The sequence below is a fragment of the Poecilia reticulata genome, linkage group LG11 (genome assembly GCF_000633615.1).
Source record: "Poecilia reticulata strain Guanapo linkage group LG11, Guppy_female_1.0+MT, whole genome shotgun sequence".
Lineage (NCBI taxonomy): Eukaryota > Metazoa > Chordata > Actinopteri > Cyprinodontiformes > Poeciliidae > Poecilia > Poecilia reticulata.
In genome coordinates this window covers 26,277,577-26,299,151 of record NC_024341.1, presented here as the reverse complement: position 1 = coordinate 26,299,151, position 21,575 = coordinate 26,277,577, and the positions used below count along the sequence as shown (strand labels likewise).

General features: G+C 37.6%; 1 protein-coding gene across 4 annotated transcripts in view; it reads left to right on the top strand.

Moving 5' to 3' along the window:
• Positions 1–21,575, top strand: part of cica (capicua transcriptional repressor a) — a 42,303-nt gene that overhangs the window by 8,933 nt on the left and 11,795 nt on the right. For all 4 annotated transcript variants that reach the window (XM_008422841.2, XM_008422840.2, XM_008422839.2 and 1 more), the window contains exons 3-10: positions 662–920; positions 8,809–8,940; positions 10,237–10,390; positions 14,216–14,315; positions 15,317–15,499; positions 16,328–16,454; positions 17,456–17,628; positions 20,838–20,970. In XM_008422841.2, coding sequence (XP_008421063.1) covers positions 662–920; positions 8,809–8,940; positions 10,237–10,390; positions 14,216–14,315; positions 15,317–15,499; positions 16,328–16,454; positions 17,456–17,628; positions 20,838–20,970 — 1,261 coding nt within the window. The remainder of the gene's footprint in view (positions 1–661; positions 921–8,808; positions 8,941–10,236; positions 10,391–14,215; positions 14,316–15,316; positions 15,500–16,327; positions 16,455–17,455; positions 17,629–20,837; positions 20,971–21,575) is intronic.

The following is a 21,575-nucleotide window of genomic DNA, read 5'->3' as shown; positions in this document are numbered from 1 at the left end:
AAGGCCAGGCTAAGAAAATAAAAAAGTTAATTATGAGAATAAAGGTCTAATTAATAGAAGAATAAAATTGCACAGTACAACTTTATTTTCGTATTATTATAACTTTGTTCTTGTATTATTACAACTTCTCACATTGTCCAAGTAATATTCTGGTATTTCTTTACTTTAATACTAAAAAATAAAGTGTGTTCAGTTGCAATCACTACTGTTACCAGAAACAGATAAAAGTCATATTTAAAGTTTATTATGAAACATATTTTGGTGTAATTGAATTCAGCCAATGATCTGACTCTTAATACTTATGCTAACTCAAAGACATTGACACTCTAACACAGGGCTGTCAAACTTCATTTTGGTCCATATCGACATCATGGATGTTCTTAAAGGGCCGGTTGTCCCAAAATGTAAATTCTTAAATAATGTTGAACATCTTTTCACATTGATGTAATTTGGCAGTTGACAGATAAAAACTTCATTAAACACAAAACAGTTTTTTAAGGTCCTGTTTATGTGTCTTTCTAGAGACCAGAGGGCCATATAAAGAGCAATGGCGGGCCAGATTTGGCCCCTGGCCCTCGAGTTTGACACGTGTTCTCTAACAGGTTAAATAATTGTTGTTTTCTGCAAACAGACTCAACGTCTTTCCAATGTCTCTCCGCAGTCGTTGACACCAGTCACAGCAGGTCACGCCGCGCTGTCCGGATCCGCCGTCTCCGCCCCTTTGGGCTCCGCTCTGTCCTCGTCCGGTTCCGGCGGTCGGGACCGGAAACCCGAAGGCTACCAGGATGGCTTGGGTGGTGCGCTGCCACAGCCAGTGGCCTGCCACCCCACGCCGACCGCCCTGCTGCCGCTCATACTGCCAGCTGAGTCGCCGCACCCGGCGCCACGCAAGCAGATCATCATGGGTCGCCCGGGCACAGGTAAGGCAGCCGGAGGGCGTGGCGGCCACACGACACCTGTGGGTTTGACCTTTTGTTTTTGTCAGAGGCAGAAATCTGCTGAGCCACGCTTTGTTTTACTGCGCTCCTCTCGGTTTCTTTATCTCTCTGGGTTTACAGCCGTGTCATCAGAGTGCTTTGGCTATGACTCACGGATAGTTTACAGCTGCTTGTAGCGTAACATTTTAGAAAACGCTTTTCTGTCCCTGAGTTTTTAACTGAGAGGAAACATAATCCATTCCAGTCGGCTGCTAACTGCTTTCTTAGAAATGCTCAATTTTTCTTTAAGGGGAAAAAATTCCTCTTTTGTCTGGAGTTCTAGCTGTGAACTCAGGGGAAAGGAAAGTTTTTACATTCACGCCTTTTTGAAACACAGACTTGCAGCTAATTCTAAACTGGAGTCAATTTTACATCATTTTTGCAGGTTTATTAAATCTACGTTTCTACAATTTGCTATCAGGAAACATTTGAGTGTGCTAAATAGATAGGAAATGTCAGCAGGTCTGTTTGAGAGTCACATTAGGAGTTAATTTGTAGGTTATAACATTTTTTAAATGTAACATGAAGGGTAAAAAGCAAATTACACTAACGACTGTTTTCGTCTGTTTGACCAAAAATGAGCCAAAATCGAGAAACTGTGTTGGAAAAACTAAGTACACCCTTGCCTCTACCACAGGATTTAATAAAAAGAACTGCATTGATTAACTGATTGTCTCCAGGTGTGATCACCACTGGCTAATTTTTCATTTAACCACTTAAACTTACTTTATTTTGAATTAGAAATTCATAAAATTACATCTGAGAATGTTGTTGTTTCAGTAAATTACCTTTTTTTTTTAGTATATTCTCCAGATAGTGATTAATCGATTACTAAATTAGTTGATGATTATTTCATTAGTCATCTGATAGTGATTAATCGTGTCTGAAAAAAACATTTATCTTGTATTAAATATCTCCCAGCTCTACCTCCTCAAACTGTTGATTTGTGGGTGTTTTAAGCATAAGTTTAGGGGTGTACTTACTTTCTTCTTCCAATAGCTGCGCCTTTGTGTTTGCGGTTGCTTAGCTGTGTGTGTCCTGGGGTGTAACTGCACTGCATATCTGTGATCAGACGTTTGCATGAAAGAAAATGTGCTAGGAGGAGTACAGGTGCTTGGGTTCATCGTGTTCTCTGTGCCTGTTTCCATGCCAACTTTGTGAATATGACAGCATGTGCGAGCGCTGGAAATGTAACGGTGATTTTTACCGTTTTTAAAACGCCTCGACGTCGGAAATCCGGTCGCTTCACAGCTGATGCTGACATTTGAGGGGTTTGTGGAGGTGTAAAGTAAAATGACATCACTTTTACTGTTTTACATTTCACCTCCTGATGTTAAATAATCTCCTGAATTTAAAATGAAACCGCGTTTCCTAGCTGAGGTGTGAATATCAACAGCTTTTATAAATGAGTTGCTCTGGCAACGTCCCAAACCTGCTGCTGGCTGTGTGTAAAGTGTGACTCAGTGCGTGTAGTGCTTGTTTTTATCCTTTACACGGGTGTTTGTGAGAGATAAGAGGAACATCACTGAAACTTTTAAAAATCTGTAAGTGTTGGTATGTCTGGACATGTCCTCTGTGAGACACAAACAGAGTCCTGTCCCAGTTTTCAGACAATCAAACAGCCTCAGACGGAGCATTAAGGCCACTTGATGCGAATATGTTTCAGGGGGGTAATCGTATTGCCGACGTGTTGTCATGGATACGCCGCTCCGCCGGTTCAGTAAATTGTCCGAGCTGATTACGGCCGTGCACTTTTCTTTTTCCGCCTGCTTGTCACGGCCGTCGCACTGCCGCTAATGGCCACCTGCCTCTGTAGTGGAGTATTTTCTTTACCATGCATTTTTAAAAAAGAAAAAGGAAAAAGCACCTAAAGGCTGCAGAGGCTCCAGGCAGCTCGCCTAAATATAACCCAGCACCTCTGCAGCTGCATTGGCATCATAAGTTTCATTATTGCTCTCAGATGTACACTGCTGCGAGAAAACGCAGCACACATTGAGTAGGTTAGCATGCAGTTGATGAACTCATTTATGTATTTAAGTTAAACACATTGATTACAGATTAATAACACACAGATTGATGGGTTCAATCAATTTTAGCAAATAATAAAATTTTTGGAAAATATGTTTTTTTTTTCCCCCCAACAACGTACAATGTAATTGATATCGTAAGTCAAAAGATTTGCTAGAAAAATACTCAAACATTTTTATATTAATTTCAGAAATTTTCAAAATTTTTATTTTTTTATTTTCACATTTTGAAAAGTTGAAAATATTCACTTGAAACTAAAATATTTCCATGTTTTTTAATAGAAAATTTCTGAGATTAATCTCAAATGTTTTGGTGGAAATGTGCTATTCTTTTTTTTTTGTATCTACAACACGATTAAACACGATTGTAGGATTTCCGTACTTCAGAGTGATGTCAGTATGCCCAGGGCGGCCATCTTGTTTGGGAAGATGACAAACACCCAGCTTCTTTTAGCAATAAGTTAAAGTTTTTGGTGTCTAAAAAAATGACACTTCTCGGTAACGGCAGCGCTCCGTTACCTAGCAACCCCAGCCAAGCCCAGCCCGTTACCTAGCAACCCCATTCAAGCCCAGCCCGTTACCTAGCAACCCCAGCCAAGCCCAGCCCGTTACCTAGCAACCCCAGCCAAGCCCAGCCCGTTACCTAGCAACCCCAGCGGAACTCCAGCTGGTCAGCTGGTTAACGGCTGCTGAAAAAGACAGTTGTTTTGTTGTTGACTTACCATCAGGAAACCACTTGCTGCATCATTGTTGGTTGTGCAGGAGGCTCTACTTCTGCTTTTCAAAGCGTACATTCTCCAAAGAAGTTCATAATCAGCAGAATCTCATTATTTAAGAGTGATTTTGTGCAATAAATGTGATGAACAAGTTTTATATAACTTGTTCATCACACGTTCTTCACCTTTAATACTGCTTAAATGTTATTTTCTGGGAAACTTGGTTATTAGGTAATGACCAAGATATTGGTGATTTTTTATTTATGACTAAAGGGTGGAAGTAAGACAGTGGAACTGAAAGTGAGCTGCCAGCTCGATTTCTGAGATTGAAGAGTCATGTTTAGTCTGCAACATGTTACCGTCAAAATGTTTTTAAAAGTTCAGGAGCCATTATTTTTGCAATAGATTAAACTAATAAAACACTTTCCACTTGAAAGCCAGACACTGGTGTCTGAGGCCAATAAATACTCCACAAAACTGAATTTTTTGTGTTTTGACTCTGTGGCACGAACAAGAACAAATTAGGCCGATAGATTTGAAATTTCTCAAGAACTCGAGCAGATTTTCTAGGACAGAAAATATTAGCTAATTTCCGGTTTAAACTGTGTTTGTGAGTTTCATGAAGTAAAAACACAGAATTGAAGGAGAACTAGTGTCATATTTTTGTACACAGTTGAAATACAAGGTGTTATCAGTTCTTAGCTGCTAGCAGGTGCTAATGTGTGTTACTTTACTAGCGTGAAAATGGTTTAACACCAAAGTGTTTCTGATGATTTCTGGAGAATTGGATTCATATTTTCTTCCTTGTTAACACCAGAAAATTGCCAGAGTGTGATCCGGTCTCACGTATGAAAACATTTGGTGTTGCTCCAAGGTTGAGCATATAAGAGGCGCTTGAAGATAATTAGCTTTGCTGCAGTAATAAGTGCTTACAAGGCTTCCAGGTAATCTCCAATGACTGTTTTTGTGTTTATTTCATCATACATCTAATATACGAAACCACAATATTAATAGACAAGCAAGTGGTAAACAGCATGCAAGCAGGGAGAGCATCAAGCACTAATCTATATTAAGCTCATACATTTGCTTGCAGTGTATTCTCAGGAGAAATACCAACTCTGCTCACACTTGGGCTCAATTTCTGCGTAGTGTAGCCACAACTGTGGGAGGAAGCAGTAAAAAAATGATGATTTTGCACTTCCATCGGGTCACATTTTGACTCTCATGCACCTTCAGTGTAAATATTATATAGGAGGGTGTTTAATATGCACAGCAGACAACACTGCAATCCTGTTTACCTCTCCATGGTGTTGGAAACTGTCTAAGAAGCATCTTCTTTATTGGAGTTGGATCCAATTAAAGATGAACATAAATGGCTTAAAGTATTCTTGAAAACCATGTAATGCTAATTTAGTGAGACCATTAAATTATGTAAAACTAGGAAGTAACCAAACGCTGAAGTTAGATGATGAGGATGTTTGAAACGTGGCGACTGAAAGAATATAATAGATTAGAATTGAAATATTTTTATTGTCCTACAGGAGAAATATGACGAGCAGTTGTGGCAAAGATTTAAAAAAATAAAAATGAAGAGACAAAATCAAAATGTGCCCCTGTCTGCCCTGTGTTTGTTTGTTTTGCTCTTTGGACAGGCTGTACTGAAGTGAAAATTTCCCCTGGGATTAATAAAGTATATTCATTCATTCATCCATACAGAGCATGAAATACTGTGCAGTTTTCAGTAACAGCATACTCTGTTTTAATTAAATATTCAACTGAGAAGCATCATTTTTAAAAATGTACAAAATGTGCATAAGTTAAAATAAAACTGCACAAATACCAGCAGAAATGTCATTTGAAATAAATAAAACTGTGCAACTACCATCAGGGAACCACCAGTAGACGTATTTTACACATGTGTTTTAGCTGCAGATGCCAAATTATCAGCTGCTGTCGTTGCATTTTAGGTAATAAAATCTTTACTTTCTTATTTCTAAAAGGATTTTAATTCATTTGATTTTTTATGTATTTCTAATATTGTATTAAACAAGCTTCAGTGGCTAAATGAATAATCTGCAGAATCTACAATTTTTTAATTATTAATATTCAATTAGGGCAGCACAGTGGCACAGCTGGTAGAGCTGTTGCCTTGCAGCAAGAAGGTTCTGGGTTCGATTCCCGGCCCCGGGTCTTTCTGCATGGAGTTTGCATGTTCTCCCTGTACATGGTGGGTTTTCTCCGGTTTCCTCCCACAGTCCAAAAACATGACTGTCAGGTTAATTGGTCTCTCCAAATTGCCCCTAGGTGTGAGTGTGAGTGTGTGTGTGCATGGTTGTGTGTCCTGTGTGTCTCTGTGTTGCCCTGCGTCAGACTGGCGACCTGTCCAGGTGACCCCACCTCTCGCCCGAAACGTTAGCTGGAGATGGGCACCAGCAACCCCCCCGATCCCACTGAGGGACAAGGGTGTAAAGATAATGGATGGATGGAATATTCAATTAATTGATTAATCATCAGAATTTGTTCTTGTAACTCGGCCCTAATACTCCATCGTTCAATTCACAGAAGGGAGGATTTTAAATATAAAACATGTTTTCTGGCATTTGTAATTTCTTTTTTAGAAGCAAAATCTATTAAAATTGTATTTGGAATGAAATTTAGTTTTTATGTAGAAGCTACATCTGAGATAAACAGTCACAATAAGCAATAAATCAATTGATCGCATGATAAATTTAAATTAGCTCAATAATTTGATCTCTCTAACAACAATTGGAAATAAAAAGTTTAGTCTGGTGCTTTGGTTTCAACTAAACCTCCTTTTGAAGGATAATTTTATGCACAGTCACTTCATAATTTATTTCATTTGTTGTTTTTGTTGTTTTATTTATTCATTCTGGATATTTAAAATGTGTTTCAGTTCCAGTGTTCAATGTTCATTAGATATTAAAGATCATTTACCTTTGTGAACTTGCATTATTATTTCCATTATATTGCTGGACGATAAGTTATCAAGCTGTCAGGCCCATAAGCAGCAGATTTGTGCATTTTGCCTTGTGGTGTCTGCAAAACAACATGAAATGAGCCAAGAAAGGTTCAGCCAGTTCGTGTCCATTCAACTCTAAAACATTACACTCATTTTGTATCAGAGCCGCCGATTGCCTCCAGCTAGCTGACTCAAGTTAGCTTGTTTATGTTGCGTAACAAAACAGTTTTCGGTTCCTTGAGGTCTGCTGTAAAAAAAACTAATAAAAAATTCAGAATCAGCTGCAGAGCTACGTCCAGGATGAGTCGATAATGTATCCTGGTTTACGAGTTGTTGTGGTGAAGCTGGATTTGACCTCCGACCCACTCCTGTTCCCATGAGCTCCGACTCGTCAGCGGTGCTACCCCGCTCCAGCAAACCCGCTTTATGTGTGTCAAACATTTGAATAAAGTTAACTTCCTCAGCTGAAGTTCCTCCTGCAAACAGCCGGGTTAAAACTAGCAGAAAGTTGGAAACAGAGCAGATTCAGTCGTAATAAACTCTGCATTTAAAACGGCAGAGTGCAAAAATTACGATTAATCAGAGAAAACAACTGGCACATTTTTCATTTAGCCACTTCAGCTTATTTAGTCGAATATTAGAAATGCGTTAAGATGCAATTTAATTTCTTTTTTAAATAAAAAATGCACATAGGATTTCTGTAGCGAGTGTTTGGTCATTTGTAGCAAAGGACGTAACTGCAGCAACATCAGTACAGCATGTTTAATATTTTCTAAAGAATTTAAACCAGGTGAAGAACCGTCACTCAAAACAAAGAATGTTTTTTTTTTTATCTTAAATGCAAAATGAACATGTGTATAAAACCTTTTTTTTTGTCTGTATACTTTAACGATTAATTAAGTACTAAATTAGTTGACAACTATTTTAACAATCGATTAATCACGGAGCTCTATTTGGAAGATTTTCAATTTTAATACTTAGTCAGCAGATTATTTATTTTTTAAAGGGTTTGTTGTCTCTTGTGGCCTTTATTTGAAAGTAGTTTGACAGGAAACAGTAATCAGAGATGGGGACGACATGCAGCGAACGTCGCCAGGCCGGGAATCGAACCTGCGACCACCGGCACGAGGACTAAGGCCTCCATACGTGGGTCGTGCTTTGCCCCTGCGCCACCACATCACCTCGATCATCAGATTGATATAAAATGAACAAGAGAAACTTGTGATAAAACTGTTTATTAGGTTTAGAGCAGCGTGTCTAAACTTTTTATAGAAAGTGAAAATAAAACTGAAATAAATCAGTAAATAATAAATAAAGTGCTGATATTCATGACACCCATCAAAATGTGATGTTTGTTACTGTTTTTCTTAAACTATATGATGACTTTGTGTTTTTATGAAGTAAAGCTCTTTGAACTGCCTTGTTGCTAAAATGTGCTACACAGATAAACTTTGATTGATTGATTGATTATAGATACTAAACTTAAGGAGGAGTTTGCACCTTCGCTCTATTAATAGAAAGACATGGATTTTAGTCGCTTTCTTTCAAAACACACGTTATATTTAGCCAATTTTAATAAATTAAATAGAAACTGATTATTACAAAAGTATGACGAATAAAACTTTCATACTTAACGTTTTCCATTGTAAGAAAATTACGTTAAAGTCTCCTAACCACCATTTGTATCATTTTTTAACAGTTGAGGTCTGCAAAAACTCTACAAAAGGTCCACATTTGGCCCCCAGACCACACGTTGGACACCCGTCGTGTAGAGAATGTCTCATTTTCATAAATGACGGTTTTGAAGTGATAAAAGTGTGAAGGATGAATAGTTTTGCATGATTTTTTTGAGTGTAGATCAAAGGAAGTGCTGAAAAATAGCAGGTTCCCTCATCAAAGCCTCTCACCACATGACCCCTCAACCCTCATTACCCCGAGGCCCGATGCGTCTCTGAATGCTCCATTCATGGACTTCCTGTTCAGAGGTTTTCTATGAAACTGTGTTTTTCAGTGGAACCTGCAGCCAGAGGGCAGAACATCGTCTTTTCTCTGAAATCAAAACCAACATCGTCACATTTCACCTTTTTTTTTTTCTTTGTTTTTTCCAGTTTGGACCAACGTGGAGCCTCGGTCGGTGCCAGTGTTCCCCTGGCATTCGCTCGTCCCCTTCCTGGACTCCAGCCAATCAGGAGCGGCCGGCCAGCCTGCTGATGGCCAGCAGCTTGTTAATCAGAGCAAAGGTAGCGACATGACCCAGCAGCGTTTCTTAGACGGAGGACCAGCCGGTTCTCTGGGCGATATGTGTTTACTGCAGGAATTTAAAATTAAAACGCTTCACTTTGACTGAATATTCTCAGGTTTCTGAGTTTATGTAAAAAAGAGAGCAGCACCTTTCAGTTTGGACCGGAGTTTCTCTGGTTTGTTTGTGTCCAGATACAGGAAAACATTTGCCTGGCACCTGGTCCAGGAGGTGACTGTGAAGCTCGGAGCAAATTAAAGTTTTCTGTTTCTGACGAGTCCAGAAGCTTCGACTCATTTCTAGTTTAAAATCTAAAATACTTTGACTTATTCTAAGCTGATATCCTGCCAGGATTTATTTACTTCATTATTTATTTTCTTTATTTCACTCTGGGATTAATAATTTATTATTTCATTTCATCTGAAGTAATTTAATCTTTTATGTTTTAATTTAATTCTGTTATTTATTGTATTATTTATTGTATTTTATGTGAATGCAGTTTAATCTATTTTATTTAATTTTAAAGTAATTAAATCTTATTTTTGAATTTGATTTAGTTCTTTACTATTTTATATATTTATTTGTTGACTGTATTTTTATTTATTTATTCCATTATTTTATTTATTTCTCATTTTATTTCATTTTAAAGTACATTTTTCATTTTTAATTTAGGTTATTTACTATTGTGTTTATTTTATTGATTTATTTTATGTTGCTATAATTTTATTAAGTTATTTTATTGTTTGTTTTTTTACTTTATTTTAATGTAATTCAGTATTTTTATTTATTTTCACTTGTTTATTCGTTATTTTATTTCATCTACTTCTATTTTTTATGTAATTTAATCCATTTTTTAGTTGAATTTAGTTTAAAAACCAATATTTTAGGTCGATATTTGCATAAGCTACATAAAAAGGAAACCTCTTTTAACTCTGCCTCACATCCGATCAGACTAAACCTTTCCTGTTTTTGGTCAGAATTGCCAAGACAGTTTTTTTTTTTTAAGTTTTTGCATTACTTAAATTGAGATTACTTTGCCTTTAAGGAACTTGGGGAAAGCCCGGATGATGGTTCACATCATTCGAGTTAAACGGAAGCACAGCTGTGGATGTATTTTAAGGTTTTCATGTCAAGCAAACCACTTCCTTGTGTGGCATCATGAGGAAAATTAAATTAAATCATGCAGGATATCAGAGTTGGAGAGCTAAACGGAGAACGACCGGGGCTGAAAAGCCATTCAGTTGAGAGGATGCATTGTTTTCACATGAAGTCTCATTTTAAACCTTTTATTTTGTAGAGCCTCGCTGCGGTGTGGCCCTGGTGAGCGAAGGGCGGGCGGGCCCCACGGAGCCGGACAGGGGGTCGCCGTCTCGCCCTGCCCCGACCAACGACAATCCCCCGGCAGACAGGGGCGGGGCGGACAGCGAGACAGAGAGCGACACCGATGATCCGTGAGTCCGCCGCAGGGTTTTTATTACACAGAAAGAAATATTGCTAAATCGTTAAAGGAGACGGGCTGCACAGTGGCGCAGTTGGTAGAGCTGTTGCCTTGCAGCAAGAAGGTTCTGGGTTCGATTCCCGGCCTGGGGTCTTTCTGCATGGAGTTTGCATGTTCTCCCTGTGCATGGTGGGTTTTCTCCAGGTACTCCGGTTTCCTCCCACAGTCCAAAAACATGACTGTCAGGTTAATTGGCCTCACCAAATTGCCCCTAGGTGTGAGTGAGTGTGTGTGTGTGTGTGCATGGTTGTGTGTCCTGTGTGTCTCTGTGTTGCCCTGTGACAGACTGGCGACCTGTCTAGGGTGTACCCCTCCTCTTGCCTGAAACAATAGCTGGAGATGGGCACCAGCAACCCTCCCGACCCCACTAAGGGACAAGGGTGCAAGAAAATGGATGGATGGATGGTTAAAGGAGACCTACTTAGTAAAATTTACTGTTTGCTCATTTTTAAAAGTTCAGTTTGAGTCTAAACTGCTTCTAAAAACAGCCAAACTGGGTGGCTTTTTCAAAAAAGCCACCCAGTTGGCATCAAGTTATAGTTTTTTGGTGTGCACCGTTACCTAGCAACCCCAATGGCTGCTGGAAAAGACAAGTGTTTTGTTGATGACTTACCGTCCAGAAACTACTTTCTGCATTCTTGTTGGTTGTGCAGCAGGCTCCAATTCTGCTTTTCAAAGATGTATGATTGCATAGTTGCGCATCTGTTTGCGGCCATTTTCATGTGCGAGTTTATTTGGATTTAAAGTGACAAGACGGACTGGAAACTAGACCAAATCTCTTTGGCAAGTTTGAATTGCTAATAATCTGTCCAAGGACCGCTAATAATCTGTCTAAGGACCACAAATGGCCCGTTGGCTGCACTTTGGACAACCCTACCAAAGATTTATCCAAACCTGCTGAAGGAATCATCATAGGTCAGCTTTTAACACCAGGATTCCTTTGTGTTAGGTTACATTTTAATTGCATTTCACCTGCTGGGTTGAGTGCACAGTTGAGCATAGGTTTCTTTCCTTGCTCGCTTGAATATTTCCCTCTAAAGTCAGTTTTTAAATTAAAACCGTGACGTCTGGTAAGATCTTCTCAGTTTCTGATCAAGCCCCTCGCACTCGTCGCTTCCTCTCTGCGACTCTGCGTATGACTCACAGCAAAGTGGGTAGTAGCTGTGATTAGATGCAGCTTGTCGTGTAGTTTGAGCCTTTTAAAACCCAAGTCCTCCGCCGACAGGTGCAGCAGAACGCGAAAGGAAGCGCCGCTTTTGTCTGCGAGTGTTTGTGTTTGTGTGTCTGTCTGGCGGGAGTCGTACAGTTCGTTCTCGATCGGGCTTCGTGTCTGCATCTGGCTCGTTTCTCTTTCACGGTGACTCAGACGTGCTGTCTGGTTCGTAGTGCGGTTATGAATGTTTCAGGGTCACTGGGATCTCAGAGGCCGGCGGCACCAAACAAATACAAAAGTCTTACACCTGATTTTTTTTTTCTTTTTCCTTCCTGTGCATCGCTTTGAAAGGGCGAGTGTCATTGATGAAAACAAAGTCGACACACTTATCGACCTCCGGGGCTTTGCTGCAGATTTGCCATGGTTGCTGTTTTTGTTTAGCTGTTGAAGCAAAATGACAAACGGAAACGCCCCCATATGTGGAAACATGTACACAAAATAGAGATGACATTTAATCCTCAAGCGAATTGACTCGCTGATCCCTCTGATGAGGTTTCTAGCTTTTGCTTTGTCATTTTCCCCTAAGAGAATTAAAACGAATTTCAAATAGACAGAATTCAGGTTGTAACGGTTTTTACATTTTTGCTTGTCACCAAAACACCTTACCAAGTATTTTTGGTCTAGATTTTAGTGCAGATATCATAGTGCACTTGAAATAACTTAAGAATAACGTTTAAGCAATTTTAAGCAGTGATTCTTTAATATTGATTAAAAAGTACTTGATCTATTTTGGCAGATTATTTCACTCATGTCTTGTTATAAGTGAAATAATCTGCCAGTTAAACTAGCATATTAAAGAATTAGCATAAAACCAGCTCCTATATCATGCTGGAAAATTACATTTTAGTTACTTTTGTCTTATTTTTAGTGCACTATGATATTTGCACTAGAAATTAGACCAAAAATACTTTGGTAGGATTTTGTGTTTTGCAGTAAAATAAAAAGCAAACTCGTTTCCTTTCATTTAACAAGGAAAATGTGCAAAAACTACTTCAAATTTTCGGATCTACGATCACATTCCTACAAAAAAATAAAAAAATCTGATTACTATTTTTTTAATATAAAAATAGTTAATGCTTAGTTTATTCTTGACTTGGTTAAAAAAGTCAAACTTTTGGTGATTTTTAGTTATTAAAAATTATTTTTTTTAGCCCGTGAGTACGTTTGAGCTGATAATTTTCTGAAACTATATTAATTTATATCCAGTATAGTTTAAATTCTTGAACGCGACGTGTATTCCTGCTCGCTCAGGGGCTTTGACGACCCACCAGATACGTTTCTGGAGCATGACGCAGCAGGACGGGCCGATATTTACATTCTGCAAACGAACTCAGATCCCCCTATGTGCTTCACAGTGGGAGGTATCCGTGGTGTAATCATGCTTTTATCTGTGTGAAGATGAATAAAAGCAGAACCTTTGAGGTGAAGATCTGAAACTTTCACCCTTAAGACTAGTCCGGTCTGCAGCGGCTGGGTCTCCTCTTTGATTTTCTCTTCTCAAATCTACAACAAACCGTCTCAGTTCTTGGATAAAAACTCAATCTGTTTCATCATTTATTTTCGAAAAGATGTGTTAAAACCCGGCTGAGAAACTTTTGAAATAAAGTTATCTTCTGCAGAAAGGCAAAACGTGGGAGAAATAGAGTGTTAAATAATTCAGAGCTAAAAATATTCTTAGATTTTTACTGAAGGTTGAGAAAACATTAAACTTTAGGTTGTTTTGCAGTGTTTTATTAGATACTAATTGGTTCACTGACACTTGTTGATACGGAAAACCCGTCAATACACTGCAAAAAGACAAATTTGAAATAAGACAGAACTAACTCGCAAGATAATGGAGCTTATTTTAAGTCAATAACTGCTTAATATTTATAAAAAGAACTAGTTCCATTGGCAAATTATTTAACATAATCTGTTGTCAGTGAGAAAACTAGCACTATTTTAATCAATATTAAGGAATTATTGACTTGGAACAAGCTGGAAAGTTTCTTCCAAGTTATTTTTTAATTCAAGAGTATTAAAATAGACCAAAACTAGCTGGTAAGATTTCCTGTTTTTACAGTGCATCTGTGGATATTTCTGGATATTTTGCATCTTGTGTATACACTGCAAAAAACAAAACAATCTTATCAAGTATTTTTGACTAGTTTATGGTGCAAATATCTTATTACACTTGAAATACGACAAAACGAACTTACAAGTAACTTCTCAGTGAGTTACTTGTATTTTAAGTAAATAATTGCCTAATATTGATAACCTTCAACTGGCAGATTATTTCACTCATGACAAAACATTTTCCATGTTATAAGTGAAATAATCTGCCAGTGAAGCTGCTTTTTCTTCCTCATTCGGGATTTTTTCAAGTTAAAACAAGCGTCTATATCTCAGTTAGTTGTATATTTGTTGTCTGTTTTTTATTTGCACTAGAAACCAGTCCGAAACACTTTGGTAATATTTTGTGTTTTTGTGGTGCATTAATCTTCCTGAAAGTCCCTCAGATCGAGGAATCTCCCCTGATTTCCAGCTGGACTTTCAGTTTCCCTTTCCTTTGTGTTTTTGATGCAGGTTTTCCCCCGGCGTGGGGAACGACCCGTCTCCCTCCGCCGGACCCATGAAGAGACGCACGCAGTCGCTCAGCGCCCTGCCCAAAGACGGAGACAGGAAGGTGAGTCATCTTGGCTGACCGTCATTGACCTTCACTGAACTTTCTGACATTAATACCACAGAATTCAATATGTTTTTCTGGGATTTAGTGTATTAATATGGGCTTTATCAATCTAGAAATCAACATTTTTACAAGTCTCGGGTCTTTTGCAGCATCCATATGTAGTTTTCTTGTGGTATTTCCCAGATTTAGCTCCATTCATCTTCATCTTCTGATCTATGGAGGACCAAAACTGACATAATTTTCCTTTTCCTTATGGAAGCGTTTACATCAAAAAATCTATATATTTCCTTTTGTGTTTTCCTTAAACGTGTTTTTGACAAGAACTTCTTATATTTTGTTTTTGATGAAAATGAAAAACAAAATGTATATATTTCTGCTTTTATTTTTAACTGTGCCAGTTTTGGACCTCCATACTTAACATAAAGCCCTTATTTTATCTTAATTAGTTTTATTTTATTGTCATATTTTGCAGACATCAGTATTTACTTTGACATAAACTTTAAATTTTAAATCTTTCTTTGGAGACAAAACAACCAATTTCTGTTGATTTGTAAAAGCAGAAGAATAAAAAAGTAAAACTTTCAAGACAGTGGATACTTTTTATGAGCACTGCAGGGTTTCTTAAGTTAAGTACTAATGCACACCACACTTTTCAGATTCTTTTTTGGAACCAACGCCACAGAAATGACACAGATACACTGTAAAAACACAAATTCTTACCAAGTATTTTTGGTCTAGCTTCTGGCAGAAATATGTTAGTATACTTGAAAAAGACAAAACTATTTTTAAGTAACTTTTCTGGGAGATATAGGAGTTTGTTTTAAGTCAATATTTCCCCAATATTGATTGAAATGAACTGGTAGTAGTTGTGTTTTATTGACTAGAAACAAGCTGCATGTTGCTGAACGTTTTGTCTTATTTAAAGTGTACTAAGCTGTTGCCGTAGAAACTAGTCCTGCGGGTAATCGCATGTTTTTCTGCCTCTGAAATCCACCCAGAGGGAGAAGGACTACATCCGCCGCCCCATGAACGCCTTCATGATCTTCAGTAAACGCCACCGAGCGCTGGTGCACCAGCGGCACCCCAACCAGGACAACCGGACCGTCAGCAAGATCCTGGGCGAGTGGTGGTACGCTCTGGGCCCCAACGAGAAGCAGAAGTACCACGACCTGGCCTTTCAGGTTACCACGGAAACCCTCCCTGACAGCACTCATTTCAAGCAGACAGGCTGCATAAAAATCTTTATTCATTACGGATTTGATTCTATCAATCAATTTTGTAGATTTTGTTTTGGGAAAGTTTGGATTCTTCTAGGGGAGTTTTTTTGTACCAATGCTTTTGTTTCCATAGTTCAGAGTGACGTCAGAAAGCCCACGGCGGCCATCTTGTTTGACAGATCCAGTTTATTTTGAATTTGATTTCAGGTCATCAGAAAGAATATTAGGCCCCGGCTACGACTTTTACTTTTTTTAATTATGAGAATACAGTCATAGTAATATGAGAACAAAGTTGTACAACAATAATGTAAGAATAAAGTCATAATATTACCAGAATTAAGTCATAAGGTTAGGAAAACCAAGTCACAGTTTTATAAGAACATGAAAATAACTTTATATCGGTTTTACAGATAAGGTAATCATTCAAATTTGAACACAATATTTTGGTAATATTAAAACTTTTTTTCATATTATTTATTTCACAACTGTATTTTTGTAATATTATGACTTTATAAAGATTTATAATTAAAATAAATAACTCTTAGCCTGGCTCCAATTTTTTGTTGTAGAATTGACCCGAATTCAAAATCCAAATAAAAGCTGCTTGTCAAACAAGATGGCCGCCCCCTTGATGTCACGTCAAGGGGGATGAAATGATTCCTCGTCTCTATTTAGCAGAGACTCTGCAACATATTCTGTAAATAAAATCTGAGTCTTTGGAAGTAAAACTTGAACATTTCTGCTGATTTCCATTAGATTTTGTGTTTTACGTTCTCTCTCCTCCTCCTGCAGGTGAAAGAGGCTCATTTCAAGGCCCATCCCGACTGGAAGTGGTGCAACAAAGACCGCAGGAAGTCTCTGTCCGAGGGCCGGGGCACGCCGAAAGAGCTGCGGGAGAGGAGCATGTCGGAGAGCATAGGTGAGTCTGCAAACGTCAGCATTTTTTTAAATCTCTGCAACATACTCATTTCATTTCTTTATCATTTCAACAGCTGGTTTATTTTGATGCCAAGTTAAATTTTAAGATCAAAAACTAAATTTTTTTATTTTAAATGTTTACATTTTTGAAAATATTTGAATTTACTTGATGTATTTTCAACAGTTGGAAAGTGTTTAATATTCAAACTGCACAGTTTTGTGATAAAGTGAATCTAACATTTGACAAAAAGCCTAAAACTGTTGAAATCAGTTATTTTCATACACCTAATAAAAATACACATTTTTCTGACCATCTGAAGTTAAATTAGATTAAACTTTTCCTATTTTAGGTTAGTTAGAATCACCAAAATTATTCATATTTATAAAATAGAAATATTCAGCAAATAGAACATTTGTAGAGATTTTATTTTCTAACTTTCTTTATTGATTCTTTAACCTGTAACATAAAAAACAAAGTTACTGAAGTTGGGAATTTTTTTCTTAAAATATTTTGTTCTCAGACCAGTAAGAAAAGGTTTTAGGGTCAGTGAGATATTTCCAAACATGATATTTTAATGTATTTTAATGTTTACATTGTCCCTGCTGTAGAATGTAGAATCTAATCACAAGACGGTAATCATAACAAAAATGTTGTTTTTTTAGTTCATTTGTTTTGTTTTTATCTCCAAAGTGTCGGAAAAGTTTGAAAAGTGTTTGAATCTTGACCAAACACTTTGAAACGGTTGCTTTCATGTTGTTTTATGACAAATCTTAAAAATCCAATTTAAAAAAGCTTTAATTGTTCTCCAATTTTATCTTTTGAAGGAAGTTTCTGAACATTAGATATTTTAAAATGAAATCCAAAACCCATAATCTAATTTATTTGCAATAAAAAGAAAAACTAACATGTTTCCAACACTATAAATAAATAAAAACAATCCAGATTGTCTGTGAAGTTTTATTGATCTTGTCCCTGATGAGGCTTTCTTCTCTTTCCCCCAGATGTGCTCTCAGAGTCCCAGGTGCTGGAGGGAAAAGGTGGAGGTCCGGGCTGGCCGGGGGCATCGGAGCGTCGAGGGGGGGGTTCGGGGGGCCAACACCCCCGTCCCCGAGCCTTTTCCCAAAGTGCCGTTCACACCCTGGAGCAGAGGGAGAGGCAGCGGGAGCTGGAGAAGGTATGAGGTCGTTAATCTGAGCCTCCCAGGCAGAAAAATAACTCAAGAGACAAAAAATAACAAAGAAACTTTCTTATCAAAATGCTTTGATGGCGCCTTTTCACGATTTTTAACTAGATTCACGCAGCAAAACCATCTAACAACACAAAGACAAATGTCTTTAGGTGGTAGTTTTCAACAAAGAAACCCAATTTCTCATCAATTTGTCCTTAAAGGATAAATTATACAATGTTCCTTGAATATATTATATACAAAATATTCCTGAGATAGTGAGATTTTAGTCTCAGAGGCCTTCTGTCTCTTTAAATCCTAATAAGCTGCTGCTGGCCACGCCCCCCAGCTCAACGTTTACAAACATAAAAATGACTGCAAACAGATTTACAACAATAACACATTTTGCTGGACAATAAATTGTCCCAGAAGTTATTGTGATAAACAATAATATTGTTGTTTTGAGACCATTTTCAAGTAATATAGTGGTAATAATGCAAGATCACATTCTCAAAGACTTTAAATTCTAACAAATATTTAACAATGAGGCTGGGAGACATTTTAAATATAAAAAAAACCAAAACAGAAACAACAAATATAATGAATTATGAAGTCCCTGTAAACAAAATGGTCACATACAGCAGTGAAGCTAACTGACCAAATGTGCCAGAGTTCCATTTGGGTTGCCAGGTAACGGGCGAACGCCACTGTGGTTGCTAGGTAACCTTTAGTGCCAAAAAAATGGTTGGGTGATCTTCTGAAGCACTTTTTAGAAAGAAGTTGAGACCCAAATGGAAGCTCAAAAACATAAATTTTGCATAAAAGAGCCCCTTTAAAAAATATTCTACAAAAGGAGGACAACGTTTCTGTTAGGCCTGTCTTTATAACAATTTTTTCTGGGTGGCAAATTGTCCCAGAAATTATTTAGATAAAAGATAATATTGTCATTTTGAGACCATTTTCAACTAATACAGCAATAATAATGGCATATTAATGAAAATATGTCCACTCAGTGATGAAACACTCAACACTGCAAATGGAAAACATTGTAAAGGTGACCTTTTATGCTTCCTTGAACAGGTTAGGATAGATCTGTGGGTTATACAAAACATGTTTAGTACTTTTTTCTCACAAAATCATTCTTAGAAAATGCCATAATGAGCATAGTGAATTATGAAGTCTGTGTGAACAGGAAACATGCTAGTTGAGACCAAAACACAAAGAGAGAAGCAATAAATCCTGCAAATGGCAGTTGAGTTCATTTTAATTTATCATGCGATTAATTAATTTGTTGCTTAATGCGACAGGCCTATTATTTAGGTTTTTGTTTAGATTGCACAGTGCTGCGGATGAATGAACTTGCAAAGCTCATGTGAATAAACTCCACAAATCAAAGAGACATGAAATGGGCTCTCCCCTGCATGCTGTGTCGCAGGCAGAACCCACTGAAAGTTCTGTGGGAGTGCAAAGCTTTGGCTTCTCAAGCTTTCGCCTCTGCTGCTGCTGCATCGCTTCAAATCGCAGGGGAGCAGCGCATGCATGCACGCACGCCGGCTGGCCGGCCGACTTCTCTGTTTCAGGACGCTCGTTTGAAAGCTTGCGGCATGCATTCGATTTCTCTTGTTTGGTTGCGTGTTTGTCAGCAAAAGTGCAAAAACTACTACGTGGGATGTTGTGAAACTTCTGCTCATCTTGTAACTGCTACAAAAAAAGGTGTGAATATGAGACGCCAGTCTTGGCATTTCTGTCAGGCCTTTATTTCCATTTCTGGGTTGATGTCGGATCTTAATGCCTACTTTTAATTTGAAACAGAGAGTCTGGTACCCAGTTGAAAGCAGAAGCTTGCATGAACTGAATAAAATTAAACACTTTTCCCTTATGCAATTCTTCCTGTTTTAGGTTATTTTCTCAATGATTTATTTTTTTTGCAAAAGCAGAACTTTACATACATTTCCTTTTCATCTGGTCTGCTTCAATATTTTCACACAATGTTCTTTCCTTAACATGCTATCTATTTTGTGTAAAACACCCCGAAACACGATGCTGCCACTTCCGTCTTCACAGATCAGAAAGTATTCTCAGGCTGGGAAGCTTCCCTCTTTTTCCTGGTGGTCAAACGCAACCGAACACAGGAAATGTCTCCAAAAAGAAAAGTCTTTGCAAACTGTAATCTGAGTTTTTTGTATTCAGTGGTTGTAAATCCAAACCTGCACCATTATGGTGTGCAAAACATTTTAAACATAAAACATTGAAAAAGAATCAGAGAGTTAGCTACAGAGAGAAAACCTCAGATATTTGATTGTTTATGATGCGTTCAGACTAATGGCTTCTTCCTTGCTGCATGGCAGTTCAGTCCACACTGATACAGAACAGTAAATAATAATAATGTTCATTACGGCCAAATATTAAACTCTTAGTTTCACCAGACGTCATTTGAGAGAGTTATTTGTTTGTTAAAATCATGAGAATCAAGTCATAATATTACAAAAATAAAGTTGTATGTGAAATAAGTTGAAATAATGTGTATAAAGTCATCAGAACAAGAAAATAAAGTAATTTAATGTGAGAACAAAGTCATAATAATATGAGAATAATACTATAATAAAGTCATAAGTGAAGAGAGTCGTCATAACATGAAAATAGTCATCATAATGCGAGAAGTAGGTCAACATAAAGTCTTAATATTATGAGAAGAAAGTTGCCATAATACAAAATAAAGTTGTAATATGCAAATAAAGAATAAAGGTATAAGAATAAAGCCATAATAGTATGACAGTAAAGTTGTAAAAATAGAATAAGTTTATAATAGCATGAAAATAAAGTCATAATATGAGAATACATTTGTAATAATGTGATAATAAATAATCCTGTGATGCTGTACTTTGGTATCTATTTTACAAATAAGGAAATTCTTCATCATTAACGTCACCAAATTTCAGCAGCAGGATTTTGAAACGATTTGGAAACAACTGAGTCTTGTTCGAAAAAAGAGCTACACAGGATTCCTGAGCCCTTCATAACTATCACATTTTCTTTTTCTCATAAAAACAACTGTTTTCTCCTAATTTTATAACTTTCTTCTGTTAGTACCACGTCTTTATTCTGCTAATATTTAAAAAAATCTCCATGTCAACTAGTACCGTGTTTGCAAAATTTTCCTGAATATAAAAAAAATATTCTGTACTTTTATCATTTTTCTGTTTTTCCTGTTCTGCCAGGAGGACGGAACCGGCTTGTTTCGAAGCCGACCGCCGCCTCAGTCTTTGTACCACAGCAGCGCCAACGAGGATGTGACCAGCGATGAGGAGCGCATGGTCATCTGCGAGGAGGAAGGAGACGACGACGTGATGGGTGAGTTATCTGAGCTGAGTGAGCAGAGAGGCTTCTTCATCACCGCAAAGTGATAGTTTCACTTCTCATGATGGTCAGGAAATTCGGCCTACTTAGTCAGAACGATTGTGTCAGCGCTGACAGAAAAAAAAAAAAAAAAGCCCCAGCAGACCTGTCATCTCATCTCGTGAGTGGCGACGATAAACTGCTGCAGCTAAAATAAGACCAGAGATTACAGTTTGGTCATGGTGATACTAGCAGTTTGGAGGCAGGAAGTCACTGCACAACCAGATCTGTTTTCGTGTTTTGTTCTCCAGCAACAAAATGAATATCAAGAAGCCAGCATTTGAAATGCATAAAAAAAGTAAATAAAACTACATTTTACAGCTAATTTGAGAAAAACAACACTCAAACGCTAAAGTGGTGAAGTAAAATATTTAAAATGAAAGAGTTTCTTATCAAACCATGATTGAAAAAAATCAGCAACTGTTCCTGCTTATCAATCTGGGAGGGATGAAAGAAAAGTTGTTCTCCTTCGATTTAGTTCAGAGTGACGTCAGCACGGCCAGGGCGGCCATCTTGTTTTTTTAACAGCTTTTTATTTAGACTTTGAGTTCAGATCAACT